The sequence below is a fragment of the Chinchilla lanigera genome, unplaced genomic scaffold, assembly GCF_000276665.1.
Source record: "Chinchilla lanigera isolate Chin_1 unplaced genomic scaffold, ChiLan1.0 scaffold00077, whole genome shotgun sequence".
NCBI lineage: Eukaryota > Metazoa > Chordata > Mammalia > Rodentia > Chinchillidae > Chinchilla > Chinchilla lanigera.
The window spans coordinates 4468868-4487473 of NW_004955478.1; the positions used below are offsets into that span (position 1 = coordinate 4468868).

The 18606-nt window shown below is 45.5% G+C and overlaps 2 protein-coding genes across 13 annotated transcripts in view; both read right to left on the reverse strand.

Moving 5' to 3' along the window:
* The window catches only part of Arsg (arylsulfatase G), a 148891-nt gene extending 142199 nt beyond the window's left edge, over positions 1 to 6692 (reverse strand). For 3 of the 7 annotated variants that reach the window (XM_013503204.1, XM_013503203.1, XM_013503202.1), the window contains exon 1: positions 6374 to 6692. The gene's annotated coding sequence lies outside the window, so the exon portion shown is untranslated. Of the gene's footprint in view, positions 1 to 4644; positions 4664 to 6373 lie in introns of those variants that run through there. The other 4 variants (XM_013503199.1, XM_013503205.1, XM_013503206.1 and 1 more) reach the window with 4 other exon arrangements.
* A 2037-nt stretch (positions 6693 to 8729) lies between these two features.
* On the reverse strand, positions 8730 to 17051 carry Amz2 (archaelysin family metallopeptidase 2). 6 transcript variants are annotated; one of them, XM_013503247.1, is made up of 9 exons: positions 16911 to 17021; positions 16438 to 16483; positions 15890 to 16094; positions 15171 to 15453; positions 14287 to 14460; positions 14069 to 14197; positions 11576 to 11739; positions 10079 to 10255; positions 8730 to 8927 (listed from the first exon to the last, which is right to left on the reverse strand). In XM_013503247.1, the coding sequence occupies exons 3-9, from the start codon at positions 15896 to 15898 to the stop codon at positions 8772 to 8774; spliced, it is 1092 nt and encodes a 363-aa protein (XP_013358701.1). In that variant the 5' UTR covers positions 15899 to 16094; positions 16438 to 16483; positions 16911 to 17021; the 3' UTR covers positions 8730 to 8771. The 6 variants fall into 6 exon arrangements, with proteins under 6 accessions (XP_013358701.1, XP_013358703.1, XP_013358700.1 ...); XM_013503249.1 differs by having other exon boundaries at positions 16002 to 16094; positions 16403 to 16483; XM_013503246.1 differs by having other exon boundaries at positions 16403 to 16483.
* Between the last annotated feature and the right edge of the window lie 1555 nt (positions 17052 to 18606).

Consider the following 18606-nt stretch of genomic DNA (forward strand, 5'->3'; position numbering starts at 1 on the left):
AATTCTGCTCCATCAGGTGCTCCTGGCTGCCATGTTCTGCCTTGCCACAGGCCCAAGGCCACATGGCCAGGTGATCATGGACAGAAACCAAGAACCAAAACAATCCATCTCTCCACCTTTTAAAACTCCTATCTCAGGCATTTTGTCACCATGAGGGAACGTTAACTAACACAACTATCTAAATTCAGTTATCGAATAGTCCTACAAATTTTCCTAACCTCTAAGTAAACAGCACAGACTCCAGGCCAGGGGTGGGCAAGCTTTTTCTATAAAGGTGCAAAGAGTAAATGTGGAAGGTTTTACAGGTCATGAGGTCACTGTGGAAACGATTCATCTCTGCCATTACAGGTCAAAAGCAGCCATATATAATATGTACGTGAACAGGCATGCCTATGTTCCAGTAAAATTTTACTATGGATGCTAAAATTTAAATGGTATAGCTGGATCCAGGCGTGGTGGTGCACGCCTGTAATCCCAGCACTCAGGAGGCTGAGGCAGGAGGATTGCTGTGAGTTCGAGGCCAGCCTGGGCTACATAGTGAGCTCAAAGCAAGCTTGACCTGGATAGCACAACCCTGTCTCAAAAATACACACACAAATACACACACAAATAAATTGTATAGCTGGGCATGGTGGTGCACGCCTATAATCCCAGCATTCAGAAGGCTGAGGCAAGAGGATTGTTGTGAGTTCAAGGGCAGCCTGGGCTACATAGTGAGCTCAAGGCCAGCTTGAACTGGACAGCAAGACCCTGTCTCAAACACACACACACACACACACACACAAATAAATTGTATAGCTGGGCATGGTGGTGCACGCCTATAATGCCAGCGCTCGGGAGGCTAAGGCAGGAGGATTGCTGTGAGTTTGAGGCCAGCCTTGGCTACATAGTGAGTTCAAGTCCAGCCTAAACTTCACAGCAAGACCCTGTCTCAAAAAAAAAAAAAAAAACAAAAAAGTATAAACATTATTACACATTAAATACTCTTCTGGTTTTTTTTTTTTTTAAATTACATGAAAATGTTAAAGCCATTGTTAGCTTGAATACAATTTTTAAAATGGGTGGTAGACCAGCTTTGGCCTGTGGACCACAGTTTCTGGCCCCTGTTCCACCTGTCTGCAGCTCTGGAAAGGGTCTGTACTACAACTCTGGAAAGTGCATACTGATATGAAAGTAGAGTTATGGTCCAAGTCACTCTTAGATCATAGCTGCCAAAGACAGGAATGATCAGACAGGAAATAGCACATTTACTTATTTTATTTTTATTTTAGTTGGTGGTTATTGCATTACTGGAGATTGAACCCAGGGCCTTCACACTTAGCTACATGTCCAGGCTTGTTGTTGTTTTTTTTCCACTTACTTTCTTCTTTTTTTTTTTTTTTGTGACAAAGTATCACTAAGTGTCCAGGCTGAGCTCAAATCTGTGATACTCCTGCCCAGCCTCCCAGAGTGCTGGAATTACAGGCATATGCTATCACACCCAGATAGTTGTTAATTAATTAACAGTTTTTATTTTTTTATTTTTTTTGGTTTTTTTCCCGGTACCAGGAATTGAACTCACGACCTTGCACTTGCCAGGCAGGCGCTGTGCCGCTGAGCTAAATCCCCAGCCCCCTTTTTTACTTTTTATAATGAAAGAGATTCTACTTTAACTGAACGTGGTGGTGCATGCCTGTAATCCCAGCACTGGGGAAGCTGAGGCAGGAGGATCACAGCAAGTTCGAGGCCAGCCTGAACTGCATAGTGAAACCCTGTCTAAAAAAAAAATAATAAAATAATAATAATAATAATAATAATAATAATAATAATAATAATGTTTTGTTTGGGTATGGATGTAGGTTACTTCCATCCCCTAAAGTACAATTATTCCAGTTTTTAAAATGAGCTAAAGGCTGGGGATGGTGATGCTCACCTGTAACCCCAGCATTCAGGAGGTGAGACAGGAGGATTGCCACAAGTTCACGGCCAGCCTAGGCTACATAGTGAGTTCAAAGCCAGCCTGGACTATATAGTGAAAATCTGTCTCAAAAAGAAAAACCAAAAATAAATAAATTAATTAATTTTTAAAAATAAAAAATTTAAGATCATAGCCCTTTTAAGACAAATGTATCCTTAATTGATTCAGTGTTTCTAACCCTTTTCACAACGTTATCAAATTTTATACTCCAATAATGTTTAATGTAACCAGGTCTGGTGGTGCACAATTTTAATCTCACCACTCAAGAATCTGAGGCAGAAGCACTGCCACAAATTCAAGGCCAGCCTGGGCTAGCATAGTAAGTTCAGGGCCAGCATGGAATACACAGCAAGACCCTTTCTCAAAAAACAAACAAAAATGTAACGTAGCTTTTACGCACTTATTTGCTTTTCTTTGAGCTTAATAACAGATGATAAAAATGCATTGACTTTCTTTTTCTTTTTCTTTCTTTCTTTTTCTTTCTTTCTTTCTTTCTTTCTTTCTTTCTTTCTTTCTTTTCTCCCTTCCTTTATTTCTCTTCCTTCCTTCCTTCCTTCTTTTCCTCTTTCATTTTTGTGCTACTAGGGATTAACCTTCCCACTGAACTACATCCCCAGCATCTTTTTAGAGACCAAAAAAGTTGCTAAATTGCTCCCGCTGGACGCAAACTTTCAATCCTCCTGCCCCAGCCTCCCAGAGTGCTAGGATTACAGACACGTACCACTACATTCATCTGGGAAATACATTCTAAGTCTGGGTTTCAACGATCCAAATTCAAGTCACCTAGAAGTATTTATTACATTTAGATTTCCATACTCCACTCCAAATATTCTGTCAAAATTATCATGATCCTTGTATCCCCCCCATATCCAGACATGGGATTCACTAGTAAGGATCTAGAGTTTAGAAGCCATTGCATTTAAAATTTTAAATGGTTATGAGCATTACTTAAAACAGCCAATGTAAAGACAATTTGGATGTAGTACATTCTCAGTGACCACACCTATAAGTATACTTTGCATTGAGGGAAGAGAAGCACACCTTGTCTTCAGATCTATCCTTAATACAGATGTGTGTCCTAAAATTGGATAACCACATCCCTTAGGTGGGCCATGCACAGAGGCATAAGAAAGGAAACTAGGTCCCCCTGGCGTTCAGTTTCGATAATTACTCTACAGGCACAGGACAAGGAAGGGTGCCACGAGAACTCGCACCTTTGCTTTTCACACGAACACTCAGACCCAAATCAAAATGACCTCAGCGCCTATGGACCCTGGCAGAGAAATTGGACAGGAAGCCGGATGCTCCAAAAACACTGCTTACTGGGAGAAAATACACATTGTGGTCACATGTTTAGATCATTTATGCCTTTCCAATAACTCAAGAAAACAACCACGCGGGCTCCCCTAGCAGCTCTCTCCCCTAGAATTCAACCAGAACTTTAAGAAACTCCTCTGTGGTGACACACAACTGTTATCTCAGAAGTCTGGGAGGCTGAAGCAGGAGGATCTCAAGTTCAAGCACAGCCTGGGCAACATAACACCTTACTGAGATCCTGTCTCTAAATTTAAAAAGAAAAAAAATTAAGGGCTGGAAATACCGTTCGGCATGAAATTCCTGGGTTCAGTCCCCAGTACAGCGATACACCTCCTCTGCACGGATGCCCGTTCGGTCTTAGTCCCAACTTTGCCCCTGAGCTCTCCGGCCTTGAAAATGCCCATGTGCAGCAGGTAGAGGTCAACCAGGCATCTCCAGCATGAAATGTCCTCAGAGGAACTCTGGCCTCTGCTCCAACCCACAAGTGCTATCAACTCTCCTTTCTAAATATATCCAGAACCCAAGAGCTTTGGCCAGCTCCACCTTACCCTGCTCCAAGCCTGTATCATCTTAACTGGATTATTACAATAATCGTCCAGCTTGTCTGCCTGCTTCCACTCCTGCTACACACCATGCCTCCTTCACTCCCCGCACAGCACCGGGGATGGTTTTCTGGCACAAAACAGACAGAAATCCTTAGCGATGGACCCGAGCGAACGGCCAGATGCTGTTACTTTTCCCTTGCTCCAGCTACACTGGCCTCCCTGGTGATCTTACCGTTCCCTGGTTCGTTCTTCCTGCCCTAAGGCATGGGTCTCATCTCTTTGCGGACACCTCCTTCCCCTAGATGTGGAGATGGTGTGACCTTTTCACTTGGTCACTTCCAAATATCACTGCCTGTGGAAGACCAAAGAGACTGTCCTATCCAAGATAGTAAGATTTTTTTCTCTGTTTTTTTTTGCGGGGGTGGGGGGCAGGCACTGGGGATCAAACACGAGGACCATCTACCACTGAGCTACAGCCCCAGACTTTTTTAATATTTGTTTGAGGCAGGTTCCTGCTAAGTCGCCTTAAGGGCACTTCCCATCCTGCCTCAGCCTCCCTCCGTGCTGGCGTAAGGAGTGTGTATCACCACACCCAGCTCCAAATTCTTTACTCTGACGTTATGTTAGAAAAGCATTTGCTTGCTCCTTGATTATTTGCTTGCCTCTTGCACTGGTATATTCAGACGGTGAAGTTTTGTTCACTCCTGTTACACCCCAAAGTGTTGGGCAGGGCCTAGCGCTAGTAAGTGGTACTGCATACATAGTATCGAACATGTGAATGAATGAATGAATGAGTGCATTACTTCTCACCATCCCCTCCCTTACCTAAGAGGAAAAACAAAAGCATCTGTTCACCAACGGGGCTGAAAAGACTGGGTCTGCTGTAAACTAGGAGATGGTACTAACGGCTCCAAATCTGTGTCAGGGCCTGTGGGCCCCAGGTCTCAGAGAGGCCAGCAGGAGTCTCCACTACGACGGTGTCAGCTCTCAGGACAAAATCTAACCTGTGAAAAGAGACTGAACAAAACGGAGGGAAGAAGGTAACACAGGGCCAAGTACGGGAATAAGGGCTGTGAGTTTTAACACCTTGCCCAGACAGATTTTGTTTTAACTTCACCTTTTCCCAGTAGCCCTTTTAAAAACATTTTTATCTGTAATGGACACATAGTAATTGTACATATTTATGGGATACAACTTATCACCCCAGCCATTTATCATTTCTTTTTGTGGAGAACCGTCAAAACCCTGCCACTAGCTATTCTGAAATTACGGCTGTTTTTGTTTTCGTTTTACAGGGCTAGGAGTCGAACTCAGGCCTCAGGCATCAAGGCCAAGCACTCTACCACGGAGCTACACCCCTAACCCATGAGTGCTATTTTTTTCCACGGTGCATTTTTAAATCCCTCAACCGATAGCAGGTACTTTTCTGAATATTGTACCTCTCTTTTTTTTTTTTTTTCCTCTCCCATCATCCCACCTCTGTACCCCCACTTCACAAGAAAAGAAATTGAAAGTTTAATCTCATAAGCCCTTTTATAAACAGTATGAACAAAGTGGATTGGTTTCCAGCTGGGTCATTCCACAAGCTCGTGTAACATAGTAAAAAACAGTGCAGAACCGGACATTGGAACAAGTGAGACTGGATCTTAAATCTGCCGCTGGTTTAACTACACACAAGCTTAGCTGGCCAGGGCTTGCTTGCGCATCTGCAAATGAATGGAACTATTTCCATACTATTACCACTTTATAACTTTGCTTTCCAAACATGAAAATGCATCTAAAGGAAATAGCTCTGGCCCTTGCAATGAGGGGGAAAGTTTAAAAAAAAATCTGTAACAGGGAAGAACAGTAGGATGGAAAACCCGATCAACGTCGATTTCAGAGGCCCTTGTGCCTGCACGTCCCTTTTCTTGAACAAGCCTCTCTCCTCTCCGCTGAATTTCAGGGACACATCTTCCCAGGCAGACTAGAGACTGGTAGTAATCTAGAGCTGCACTCTCCAGCAGACAAGTCACAAGCCACACTGGGCTGAGCACCTGAAATATGGTCAGTCCAAAGACAGATGGGCTATGTGAAATACACACCGGTCTTAAAAGAACTGATATTAAAAATTAATATAAATTATTTCAATATTTGTATTGAATACATGTTGAAATAATATTTTGTTTTTGTCTTTTTGAGACAGGGTCTTGCTGCGCAGTTCAAACTGGCCTTAAACTCACAATGTAGCGCAGGCTGCCTTCTAACACCCAGCGATCCTCCTGCCTCAGCCTCCAGAGTGCTGGGATTACAGGTGTGCGCCACCACGCCTGGCTTGAAATAATGTTTTTGGTGCATTCTAGTTAATCAAATATGCGATTGAAATTAATTCTACCTGCCTTTTGCATTTGCTAATGAGGCTACTGGAAAAGTTAGAACTGCCCCACGTGGCTTGTCTTACATTTCTACTGGACAGTGTTGCGCTAGATTTTAGATATCAGAATCTAGAAAGTAAGATTCAAACTTTCAAACGACGCACTTCGTAAATGCTGTAGGGAGAACTGGTTGCACTCACACTGCTCGGCGGCCATCGCCATCCTGATTTTCAAGGCCGTGCTCACAGCACGCACACGAGGCTGTCGCCCACGCCTCCCCAAGGCTGGCAGCGCAGGAGGCTGCCGTGGGGGAGGCTGCGCTTGGTCCCCGGCCCGGGCCGAGCTGCAGACGAGCCCGCCGGGGAAGTCCCGGGGCGGAAACAGGTGGCGCGCCAGCTGCCGGCAGCTGCAGGTCCCGCGAGCCCGCACCCGGGCAGCGACGCGCTTCCTGGTCCCGGAAGGCCCGCGCGCAGGGCCAGCTATAGCAGTCTCGCCGCTGCCTGCTCGGATTTTCGCATTTTGGCTCCGGAAAGCAAGCTGTCCCGCGGTCTGTTCCCTGCAGCGGTTGAAATTTTAAAAAGCACCGCTGTCAGGGGAACTTAGCATCAGAAAGCAGGCGGGACACAAAGACGGACAACCGCTGCCCAGTCCTGTTGAACCCTCTCCACTAGGAGTTTTTGTGCACTGACATGTCAAACCTCGTCTTGAGAGATGCTACGAATTCGGCAAAAGCTGAGGAAGGAGACCCTGGCACACAGGGGCGGCATTTCAAAGTCACATAGTTTTAAGGTGACGCGTAGACCCCAGACAATCACTCTCCTTACCAATTCACTGTCTCATTCATTCAGGGTTTGCAGGAATTTGCTTGGATTTGTGGTCAGGGAAATCGTTTCTAAAAACTAAGGATTTCACTACAGTGGATAAAATTTAGTTGCAGTAGACAAGTTGCATTTTTAACATAACCCTAAGAAGACAATTACTTAAAATTGCAAGGTAAATGCTCATTACATAGTGTAGTACACAAAGGTTTAGCCCAATTTTTAAGAAGTGATTTGCACAGATGAACTCTGTATCTAGCTAAATAACTGTAACTCTGATTTACTGACCTAGGCATACCTGAGTCCTCCTAGGTTTTTATTTTTTTTATTTTTTTTGGTACCGGGAATCAAACTCAGGACCTTGCGCTTGCCAGGCAGGCACTTGTGCCACTGAGCTATATCCCCAGTTTGACTAATGCTCACGGAACTAAAATTATACTTATTACATAAGAAAATGTAAAAGGATAGATTATTTTAAAGCACATGATTCAGAGGAAATAAAGCTCATGAACATAATCCGTAATAATCCATGCTCCATCTGTTTCTTCTCAGTATTAAATGATCAAGGATTCTAATTAATTTTAATAGCAAACTATTATTTTGTAAAGTGACTGAAAGGGATTTAAAAAGAAGAGTGAAACTAAAGGAAACCACTGATTGAGTTATAAAACATGCCTTAAATCATACTACATACAACACAAAGAATTTAGGTTTAAAACTACAAAAACATTACCTCAGCGTGCAGGTAAGACAGGAAGTGGGAGATACCGTCACTCCCTGGTACCCTGTAAGATGACACACTGTGATTGCCACATTTCTGGGATATATTGCTCTGGCAGAGGTGGTTTGTCAAGGCTGAGGCTGTCAATCTGCTCGCTGCCATGGCAACGGCGATGTCACAGCCTGACAGGCTGTCACGGGCACTCCTGGCATCCTGACAGGTACACCCATTGTACACTCTCTGCCAAACACTACACAATGCAAAAAACGGAAAAAGGCATTATAGAAATAACCCTGAAACCTGCCGTAATCCTGCAGAACGTGTAACTTCACAAACATAAACGCCACTGCAAATAATTTGTGAGACTTGTCATAAATGACTCATCCATTGTAGGCGAGGACTGCAATACAACACCCACTACCAGAGGCTGCTCTAAGTACCACTGTTATTTTCACTTGTAAATATCCTCCGGAGTACACTATTTTAAGCTGCAAAGTGTTGATACAAACTGTTTCATTCAGGTTTAAGCTCGTAAACAGCAAGAAAAATTAAGATGTAAGGTATCCAGAGAGTGAGAAAAGCATACAGACAAGGAGGGACGCAGCTGGCAAAGACACGCGCCCAGAGAGCTCACACGAGACATGGCTGGGCCTCCCAGGGGCCAGCATCACTTCTAAACACAGAAGCATCCCTGGAAAACTACGCTGGCCAGCGCAGGAGGCTGTGGCGGGCGAAGCTGGTTCATTCCTTGGGATGTACTTAGTGATTTTTATTTATTTACTTAGCAGTTATCGCTAATCCTAGCTCTTGCCTAAGACAAGCCTATTTGAAAAATGGAAATGATATACTTACTACTGCCCCTGACCAGGATGGTAAGACAGAAGAGTTCATGGGATAATTATTCAAAATTAACCTCCTGCTTGGTTAGTTGCTTCTAAGATTCTATTCTGCTACTCTGACACAGTACAGAATCAGGAGGATCTTTATTTCAATAAAGTACTCCACCCAGTGACAGCATACAGTGCAAGTATTTATTTTATTACTTCTATCTGAAGGTTCTTATTTTTGGAGAACAGCAAGGCATTTTATTATCCACACTTTCCATTCCTTAAAGGCTTCCGCAGGTTTGGGCAAATTCACACTATCCTCACGACTATGTTTTGGAGTTGGTCTTGGTGTGTCTGCAGATTCATCATCAATCCACCTCACCAGCGCCTTAAAAACAGAAAAGATGCATTTTGAAAAATTTGTTTAAGATGCTTATTTTAGCATGGTGGCACGTCGCCATAATCCCAGCACTTGGGAGGCTGAGGCAGGAGGATTGCTGTGAGTTTGAGGCCAGCCTGGGCAACAGAGTGAGTTCAAGGCCAGCCTGACCCACAGTGAGATTGTCTAAAATATAGTGAGACTGTCTCAAAGATAAAAGAAACAAATAAACATGCATATTTTAGCAAATCACAGCAAATGAGTTATAGGCAAGAGAACACTGGTGTCTAGATCAAGATAACTAAACCTGTGATTTGTACTACCCCGAAGGTACTGCATTGATAACAATGGCTATAAAGACAAAAAACACACTTGTGATACAGTGCGTGAAATAGCATCTATCAAAATACACAAAATGTAATTGTGAATCATGATCAAAAATATGCATAGAAAAGAAGATGAAAAAGAAGTATATTATTTCTCATACTGCTTATTTTAAGGTGGCAGGGTAACAGTAACTTCTTTCCTGCAATCCAAGTATTCCACAGGCATTCAGCTATGCTTTTCACTCAGTGTGCATATGTATACACACGTAAGTGTATACCGAGGCCCAGGCAGACATATGTATGTGATGACGTGGATGCAGACCCTGAAGTGCCGTCCCGTGGGTGTACCGTCACACCCGTAAGCCATGACACGAATGTATAGGATCTGCATGGGGATGTGTGGGGCGTCTGTGTGCAAACACTCATGTACCTGAGATCAGGTACTTTCCCTTTCCCTCCTTGAAGAAAAACATCCTTCCCTTCATACCTCCCTCCATCACATATCCTGGAAGACAACACAGGGATACGGCTTTAAAACGTGAACTCTGCCACACAGACCAGTATGTATTGGGTCTGCGAAGTCAAGCTCTCTAAATGGCCATGAAGAAAAGAAACTTCTTTCACCACCTCTCATCGAACTGTAAGATGGTCGCAGGCATGCTGAAGTTTCTAAGCTTATTTCTTTGCATGTTGTTCTTCTAACCACAGCTTCCTGCTTATCTTTACGCTAATTTCCTCTGATAAATTATAGCTGTAGAGAAGGGCCTAGCAGAAAATGTCAGTTTGCTACTTAGGCAACCACTTCCCGCTTCTTTGCCCTGCCCCCAAACTTACCTTGTATCTTTCTACAATACTGAAGCCAATAGCACACTGCAATTTGCGTAAACAGATAGGGCAAAGGTTTAGAGGGCGCCGGTCAGCTTCTTCCAAGTGGTTGGAGCCTTGCATTAGGCATGCAAGCCACTGGCAGTGCCGCAGTCCAAAAATATGTCCGATCTCATGGGTTAAAGTCTGTAAGACATTCACGTTGCAGCGTTATAACACCACCATCAAGTTACACATCACTTCTTTGTCTTATTTTTCCACGAGAGTTAGTGGAACCAACTCCCTAACCATCCTCCTCCAAACTTCACTCTGCCTAGATCTTCAGGGATGCAGTAACCCCTCCTTTCTTCAAATGCCTCAGTACTTTCCTCACTATCTTTAATTACTCCCCCTGGACCAGTTTCTCCTCCTCAATACCTGTCTAACGTGTTGGGGAGTGAATTCTGTGTTGCAGGGAGCTGTCCTGGACACTGCGGGGCGCCCTTTCATATCCCTGGCCTCTGTCCACTGAACAACAGTAGAGCCCCTCTTCAATGGTGACAATGAAGAGGGTGTCCAGACACCGCCAAAGGTACCCTGGCAGCAAACTCCCCACCTCTGGGTGAACACCCCTCTAGCTCAGCATGGCAGTGGTTATAGTTCAGATTCTGGGGTTCTTTCCCCAGAGATGCTGATTCCACAGGACTGCGGCGAGGAGGCTTCATCAGCACGATCTGCAGCTGGTGACACGTCAGTTGATGCTGAGACAGGGCGGCCATGCTCTGCAAGCATAATTCTAGGAGATTCACCTCTCAAACACCAACAAAGAGTCCTGGCAAAGGCAGAACTTCTCTGGCCAAACTACAACTCTGCCTCTGGCTCGGAAGCAAGGTGACAATGGGGAGATGGGCTTTCAAAGAGCCAGGGTGGGAATATGTCAGGCGCTGTCACAGAATTATAGCTCGGACAGCGGGAGTCCAAAGAAAAAAGCCTTTGTCACTGAGACGCTGGAAAGCAGAGGCCCCTCCAAAATCCTCAGGAAGGCAGCTGGACTTACAATCATGGCCACCTGAATGAGGCCATTACCGTCACACACCAGGATTCTGGAGTTCAACTAACAGTAAAGGCAAAGGTATAGTGTGTGTACTAGCAGGACAAAAACTCACACCAGTACTGTCAATTTCTACAGTAAGACATCCAATTAAATTGTTTACTGTTGATTATTTCTCTCAAGCAATATCTACCAAAAGTATAGAAATTCATTTATAATATTACCTTAAGGACTGGTGAAGTATGATTTAGAGAACTAAGATCTTTTCTTCTTCTTTTTTTTTGTCTTTTTGAGATAGGGTCTCGCTATGCAGTTCAGGCTGGCCTTGAGCTCACTTTGTAACCCAGGCTGGCCTCAGACTCGCAACGATCCCCCTACCTCAGCCTCCTGAGTGCTGGGATCACCGACGTGTGCCCCCACGCCTGGCTCTCAAAATCTCTTCTTTTTAAAAAAGTACTATAGGATTTTTTTCTCACCTTACAGGACCGCAGCAGTAAGACACTAGTGATTTCAGGAATATAATAGTTATCAAAAATGGAATAGTCATCGGAAGATTTCCTCTGGAGCTTCTTCACTTTACCTTCATAGCGTGAGGTATAGAAATCCTTGCCATACCTGGCGAAGCTGAAGATCCCCACACCTACAAAAAGAGGACCCACAAGCAGGTATGAGGGTAAGATGCCTCAAGGAAAGACCAGAAAGCAGACAGCCTGCTGGAACATTCGGTCGGTGACTGCAAGCCCGTTACTGTGCACACAGTCTAACACACTTTGGGTTTGCTAAGGTAAAGGAAGGCTTCTGCCCCAATTTCCCAGTCAAAATCTTCACATGTTATCCAGTCTGCCCTGGCCTAGAAAACTCAGTTGACTTAAGGTCAAATTCTAGGGAAATTGGAGGATTCAGAGGATTTCTTCTCTCAAAGAAGTCTTTTTCTCAAGGAATAGTCTAAATCAAGTGCTCCTTAAGGGAACCATGAAAAATGATCACATGAACAAGAGGCAGTCATGACTTTGCTCTTTTCAGACAAAACCAACGGATCCATGTCAGTAAGGGTTGCTGGTTTCCCTCCTGCCCTGCCCACTCAGAGGTCTGGGAACCCTACTTTGGACCATGATTTTAGACCAAAAACCTCTTCTCGCCCTACCCCACTCACTTTTTTTTTACTTTTGTTTTGGTTGTTTTGGAATGAGGAATCGAACTCAGGACCTCATGCTTGCCAGGCATGCCTCCACTCACTTTTTACAGCACAGCATAACTCTATTTTGGTGTAAGTGACCAGAATAAACACCCGTGTAGCTGACTTCCTGCATTACATTTAGAGTTGTTATCTAGTCTTTGCATGCAAGGAGTTCGATGCAATTCTATAGGGCGCAGCTTTAGAGCTCAACTTGCTTACACTGTCACTTGTACTTATACTTTTCTCCCTGTTCTTCACATAACAATGATTTTCTTTTTTCCAGGACGGGGCTCAAAGCTAGGGCCTCGCCATGCTAGGCAAGTACTCTGCTACTGAGCTACACCCCAACCCTGGAATGTGTTTTGGTAAGGACATCACTCCACAGTAAGTTTATGCAAATCAACTCTACTAAAAAAGAAAGACCCTCACCTCATACACTGATATTTGAAATTTAGGGAAAGATGACATTCTAGAAGCTAAGGAAAAATGAATCTAGTCTTTAAGCATTGAGAACCTGTCTTTAAACACTGAGAAAACAAGGTCACCGGTAGTATGATACCATCTGACAGTGCAGCAGATCAATCCTGCTACTTTACCTTTGTCTTAGCAGATGCAATATTCAACTTACCCAAAAAAGGGGGCTAAAATAAAAAGGTTGGCAGGACATTTTCTGATGGCTTCAAATGCGTAAGATAAACTGGCTAGCAGTAGGTAGAATAAATTATTTTTAAGTTCTCTTTAATGTTTCCACCTCTAGTGGGTTAACAATAAAGCGGGGAACCTCTGATAAAAAGCTAATTCTCCTCTCAAGTCAGCAAGGCAGTTAGTGACCCCAGCCTCTACAGAGCACACCGGGAGGGTCATGGTTTGAGACTCTCACCAGTGTGAGAGCGTGTGTGAATGAATGGAGGGTAACGGAGCAGCGCTCACCGCCAGTAGAAAGAAACATGTGCTGGAGAAAGGCCTCCTCCCTCCACTAAACCCTGAGCCGGAGGCAGCCTACGGCAGACAGCCTGTGAACTCCGTGCAGTCCCTGGCGCTAACTCCCCGTCCCAGACTAGTAACAGTCTCAGTTCACCGGTCAGTTTCCCTTTCAGCCTGTCTTAGACCCCGGAGGACTGTGTGAGAGAAAGAAGAGCAAAATGAAGGAGCGGGAAGAAGAAACACAAGAACAGCTAAAACACAACTTGTCTCCAGATCCTTTCCCACCCCCGGTATGAACACGAGGCCTTCCCAGGGAGCTGCAGTGTGTTAGATCTCCAAAGTTGAACTCGATTTTTCTAGGGGAGAAAACGTCGTCACAGAGGATGAAAAAGCAGCACACTGATTTACCAGTCTAGGCTATTCCATCTATGCAAAAGGACTTTGAAAAGAGATGGACAATTGCCAAGATTTCACGTGTTAACGGTAACACTGCACTTCAAATATCCTTAATTTGTTCAATTCACCTTGCTCCCGAATTACATTTACCAGCTGTTGCTCTGAGCGCCAATCATGCGTCAGGTACTTTATGTACTGTTTTAGGCATTGCCACATAAACGACCTCCATGAAATAGGGATTATTATAACCTCAAGACCAACTCCGCAGTAAGTGAGCTGGGTAGTAAGGAATCCAGGCCTTTAAGAGTCTATCAACAAACAGCACGCTTCCTCACAGCATGAGAGACACCTCCGTGAAAACACTATTCAGTTTTAAATATCAGAACTATTTGTGGTTAAAATTCTTGTTCACTCAAGATCTCCAAATAGTAACTTTAGGAAGTTTTCACCAGCAGTGTCAAAAAAGAAATACCATCCGTCAGAGAGGCCTGTCCGAAGACAAAATTCCACGAGTCTCTTGGGTAAAGATCAATCATTGTTATCCCCACAACACAGAAGGCATCTTCGGGTTTCTTCTTTTTTAAGAATTTCAGGATATGTCCTATTTAAAAAGAAAAGTACGGGCGTATGTATACACACATAATATATACTTCCTGGACTTAGTTCATGTGATACAGCGGCTTAGCTCACCGGCATGGATCTGTAGGTTTTGTGTATGATCGTTGACTCTGAAGGAACACCTGGTCGCAGAAACAGAAACTGGGTCCAGGAGTTTCACTGTCAGGCCATAGAAAAATGCCTCACAGTAGCCCTTGAGCCATTTAATGTACTCTTCACTGATAACTCTCGTGTTTCCCAGAGCGCCTACAGCAGGGCAGCAAATTTAAAGACAGACTTTAAGACGATTAAAGCATTCAGACCTAGACTGACACAATGGTGCACACCTCTAATCCTAGCACAAAGGAGGCTGAATCAGGAAGATTCAGCAAGACTGCCTCGGCCACACAGTGAATTCAAGGCCTGCACTACATAATGAATTCAAGGCAGGTCTGGACTCGATTTGAGAATCTACGTCAAAATCAAACAAATAAATAAATCAGTCTTTACACTTCAGTCCATACATCAGACATTTGGAATTAGACCAAAACCAACTGTATAAATTTTCAGTACACCAATACACCTTAATCAGTCATTCATAGCAACATTTATTAAAAAGAAATAAAATCTTCACTTTTTTTTGTTTTGTTTTGTTTTTCTCCGGTACCGGGAACCGAACTCATGACCTTGTGCTTCCCAGGCAGGCGCTTTTGCCGCTGAGCTAAATCCCCAGCCCCAAAATCTTCACTTTTAAGTTAGTTTGACTACAGAACTTCTACCGCTGCCAACAAAAGTTAAAGAAAAAATTATCATAAATGATAGACCACTTGCCTGGCAAACACAAAGCCCTACGTTTAATCCCCCGCACTAAATAAAAAGATCTTCAAAACTGCCCAGTTGAAGCGGGTAATAGCCCAAATCATTCCTAACAGCACCACTGCACACCGAACCCAAACCATCCGACTACAGATAGATACCGATGGACTGTATATAAATGCTGCGTCTCTCTGGAGAGGGTGTCTTTCGGTAGGGATCACTGAAAAACTCTTCGAAGTCCTGGGGGGCCTCAGGGTGGGAGGTGATCCAATCTGACCGGGAATGCAAAGTGATGGGTCCAAAGAGTTCACTGGCTGGCTGGAAGGCTTCATTCATTAAACGCTGCTCCCTAACATCTAATTTCTCATACTGTGATACAAGCTTCGGGTTCTTTGAGATGAGAGCTGTTCTGAGTGTCTGTTCAGAGTGCCGTACTATCTGCATCTGCCAAAAGGAAAAAAAATAAAAATAAAACCGAGCAGTCAGATACACAATGCATAGCCATACTTGCGACTTTACCCGTCATTCACATACACGCATCTCTAGTTTCTCCCTAGATTTGGAATGACTGATCATTAATGGTCACCCTTCAGGGTGACTTCCCACTGCCAATCAATTTCTTGAGGAAGTGCCTCAGAAATTGAAAAGAGAATCATTAAATCCATTCTTCCATGTCACATGGAATCTGTCCCCACTATAAAAGCTAGTGGCGGCCCTAAGACTACGCATGACCTGGTTTCCTGTTTTCTTCGGTCATCTGGGTAATAATCACAATATTATGAGTTGACTCATTAAGGCCACATGAAAAACGCTCATCCTTTCCACTGTGACTCAAGGATATTCAGTGTTTAACAAAAAGAGAACTAGGGTCAGCGCCTACTTCTGTCATTTAACTGCAGGCCCACAGGAGTATCTCAGCCACTGAAGTCGATCATCTCAGCCATGTCTCACTGGGGAAGACATCGAATGACTAATCAAAAGCCAAGGCTCACAATGACAGCTCCCTTCCATTCACAGCGTGTTCCAGCGTAGCGCTTTCATCCTTCCACTGACTGGGTCACACAGATGTTCTACCACGAGGCTTTCTGAGTTAAAAAAGGAAAAACTTGAACATCTCTGTCTGGATCCTATCATATTTTCTAATTATCTAGATTTTTTTTTTTTTTCAGTTTAATGATAGACAACTAAAGGGAAAATTTAAGCTAACGTCTGTTCTCATTAAATCTCCGAATTCTGGGGTTCAATACGTGGCAGAGAATTCCCAATCAAAGGCCTTTAAGCGCCCAAACTCAGCGGAGCAGAGGATCATCAGCAGCGCCACACACGTGGGCTGAAATGTGACTTCTACAGGACAAAACATAAAGCAAGATAGGCCTCCCTGTATTCTACCTACCTTTAAAGGAGCAAGCCTCCCATTGAAGTTTTTACCTTACAAGGACGGCATGTCCATAAAATTGCGGAGGGTCCCTGCATACTAATACAAAAAAAGCAGTGTGAAGGGTCAGGAGGCCTCCTACAGCCTCCCAGCTCTGCCCTGGGTGGAGATGCCCAAGAAGCGGGGGCCGGGGGCGCAGCGCAGATGAGCGCAGAGCCGGGGACGCGTCCCTCCTAGCACGTAACTTCCCGGGAAAGACTACGGCGTCACCCGGATGGTTGCCATAGCAACTCGCACTTCGGGCTGGGGCCGGCGCAGGCGCGACCGGGTCCCCGCTCGGGCGTGGCCTGGGGCCTCCCCGGGGTCTCTCGCTTCGCTTTTTCTCCCCCGGGGCGCCTCTTAAGGACCGGCCTGGCTCCCAGGAGACACCCGCCCCCGCAGTCCTCGCTGCTTCCGCTGCGGCCGGCCCTCCCACTTCCGCATCCCTCCCCACCGACCGACCGCGACCGTGTCGGGCCTCGCTAACCGAGGTCCCCTGCCCAGGCGGCCCCAGCCAGGCGCTGACAGGGGCCGCTCCACCCTCACTCCTACGGGCCTCCGAGCCGCCCACCGGACGACCTCGGGCTGCCCTGCGCGTGCGCACCGTGCCCGGCGCCCTGGCCACGCCCATTGGGCGGCCCGCGTGCCGGCCCCGCCCAGTTGCACGTCACGCCCCTGGGCGCGAGGCGGCCCGCAGGCGCAGTAGTCCGCCTGCCGCCGCGGGGCGAGCGCCGCTAAAGAGCTCGCAGCTCCCGCCGCCGCCGCCGCTGCGTCCTTTCGCGCCCGCCCTCGCGGGGGCGGGGCAGCCCGCCTGGGTCCTGGCTCCCCCGGGGCCCCGCTGGGGTTGCCTGTTGGTGGTTGCTCAGCAGGCCGTGGGTTTGAGAAGCGCCCTGAGCGTGAGCGGTTTAACCACCCAGTTCCAAAATGAGCCAGCCGTGGCCGCAGGGTGACGCAGAGCCCGGGCGCGCCGGACTTTCCCTCCCCGGGCCGCTCTGGGGACGGCGGCGGCCGCGTGCGGCGCGGGCCGGGGTGCGGGGCCGAGGCCGGCCGTGCAGGAGCGCGCGGCCCGCCGCTTTGTTTTCCCGCACCCTCTTTTGTGTTAGTAGCCGCCTGCAAAGTGACCCCGCAGAAGTCCTCCCGCCTTATAAACCTGTTTCCCCAAACCCACGTTCCTTTCCCCCCGGTGTTCCCCCACGCTTCCTCTCAAGGGACACCCAGCTTTCTTCCCTGGGTGCTCCTTCCCGCGTAAGCTTCCCTCCAGCACCCTCCTAAGCTCCTGTTCGCATTTTTCCAGCTGTCTGCGTCTCTAAAGGACTGCGGGTTCTGATCTTATAAACGAACGGATATGTTAGTGGTCCAAGGCCCGAAGTGGCGATGTCAGAATGAATTAACATTTTCATTGTACTGTGCACGCTCGGAAGTATTGGGGATTGAGAGACGCGGTATATCTGTACCTTACTCTCAAATGGGATAGAAAAAAATTTGGAGCGACACATAAAAATAATAAGCAGATAAGGTAGAACTTTAGTAATTGGGGAATCTGGGTTGAGATTATATAGGGATTCTTTTTTTAAAACAGGGATTCTTTATGTTATTCTTGCCACTTTTCTGAAAGCTTCAAATTGTTTTAAAACAAACAAGTTTTAAGAAAAAAGTATTGTACTAGAGAGACTCGGCTTTCCCTTTTTCTATATGGGTGACCCCTTTGCCAACACTGAGAAACCTGGCTCCTATTATTTGCAAGGTTTTCTCTCCGAGAATATGTATGAAAGTAATTTCAGAATTGCTAATCCATGGCATGCAGACAGTCCTCCCCATTAGCATTCAGTAATTATGTACGGTTCTTTGTAGCCAGAAGATATATATTAAAATACTCTTAAGTTTCTTCAGTGAGTTACCCCACCTCTAACTTTGCTTTTAAGTGTAGCATTAATGTGAAGTATGTTTTGATTCCTTTGGCTTTCTTTGCACTTTTTACGGATTTCCCTCCAACCTTGTTGGTCTTTTTTGATTGTATGGTACATGAACATGGTTATAAAAAGAAGTTAAATGTGATGATAAATTCCAGTGATGGTAGACAGTCCTGGCAGAAGTGTGCGTAAACAGAATCTTCCAGGTGAGCAGCCTTGGCGTTGAGTCAGTATGTTTATACTAACTGACACAGCACGAGAGCTCACAGATTT

Coding starts and splice junctions, on each gene's coding strand:
- Amz2 (XM_013503248.1), bottom strand. Junction 14,461..15,170: donor CATTTATATACAGTCCATCG/GTATCTATCTGT, acceptor GCCCTGCTGTAG/GCGCTCTGGGAAACACGAGA. Junction 10,256..11,575: donor TACTGCTGCGGTCCTGTAAG/GTGAGAAAAAAA, acceptor AATGTCTTACAG/ACTTTAACCCATGAGATCGG.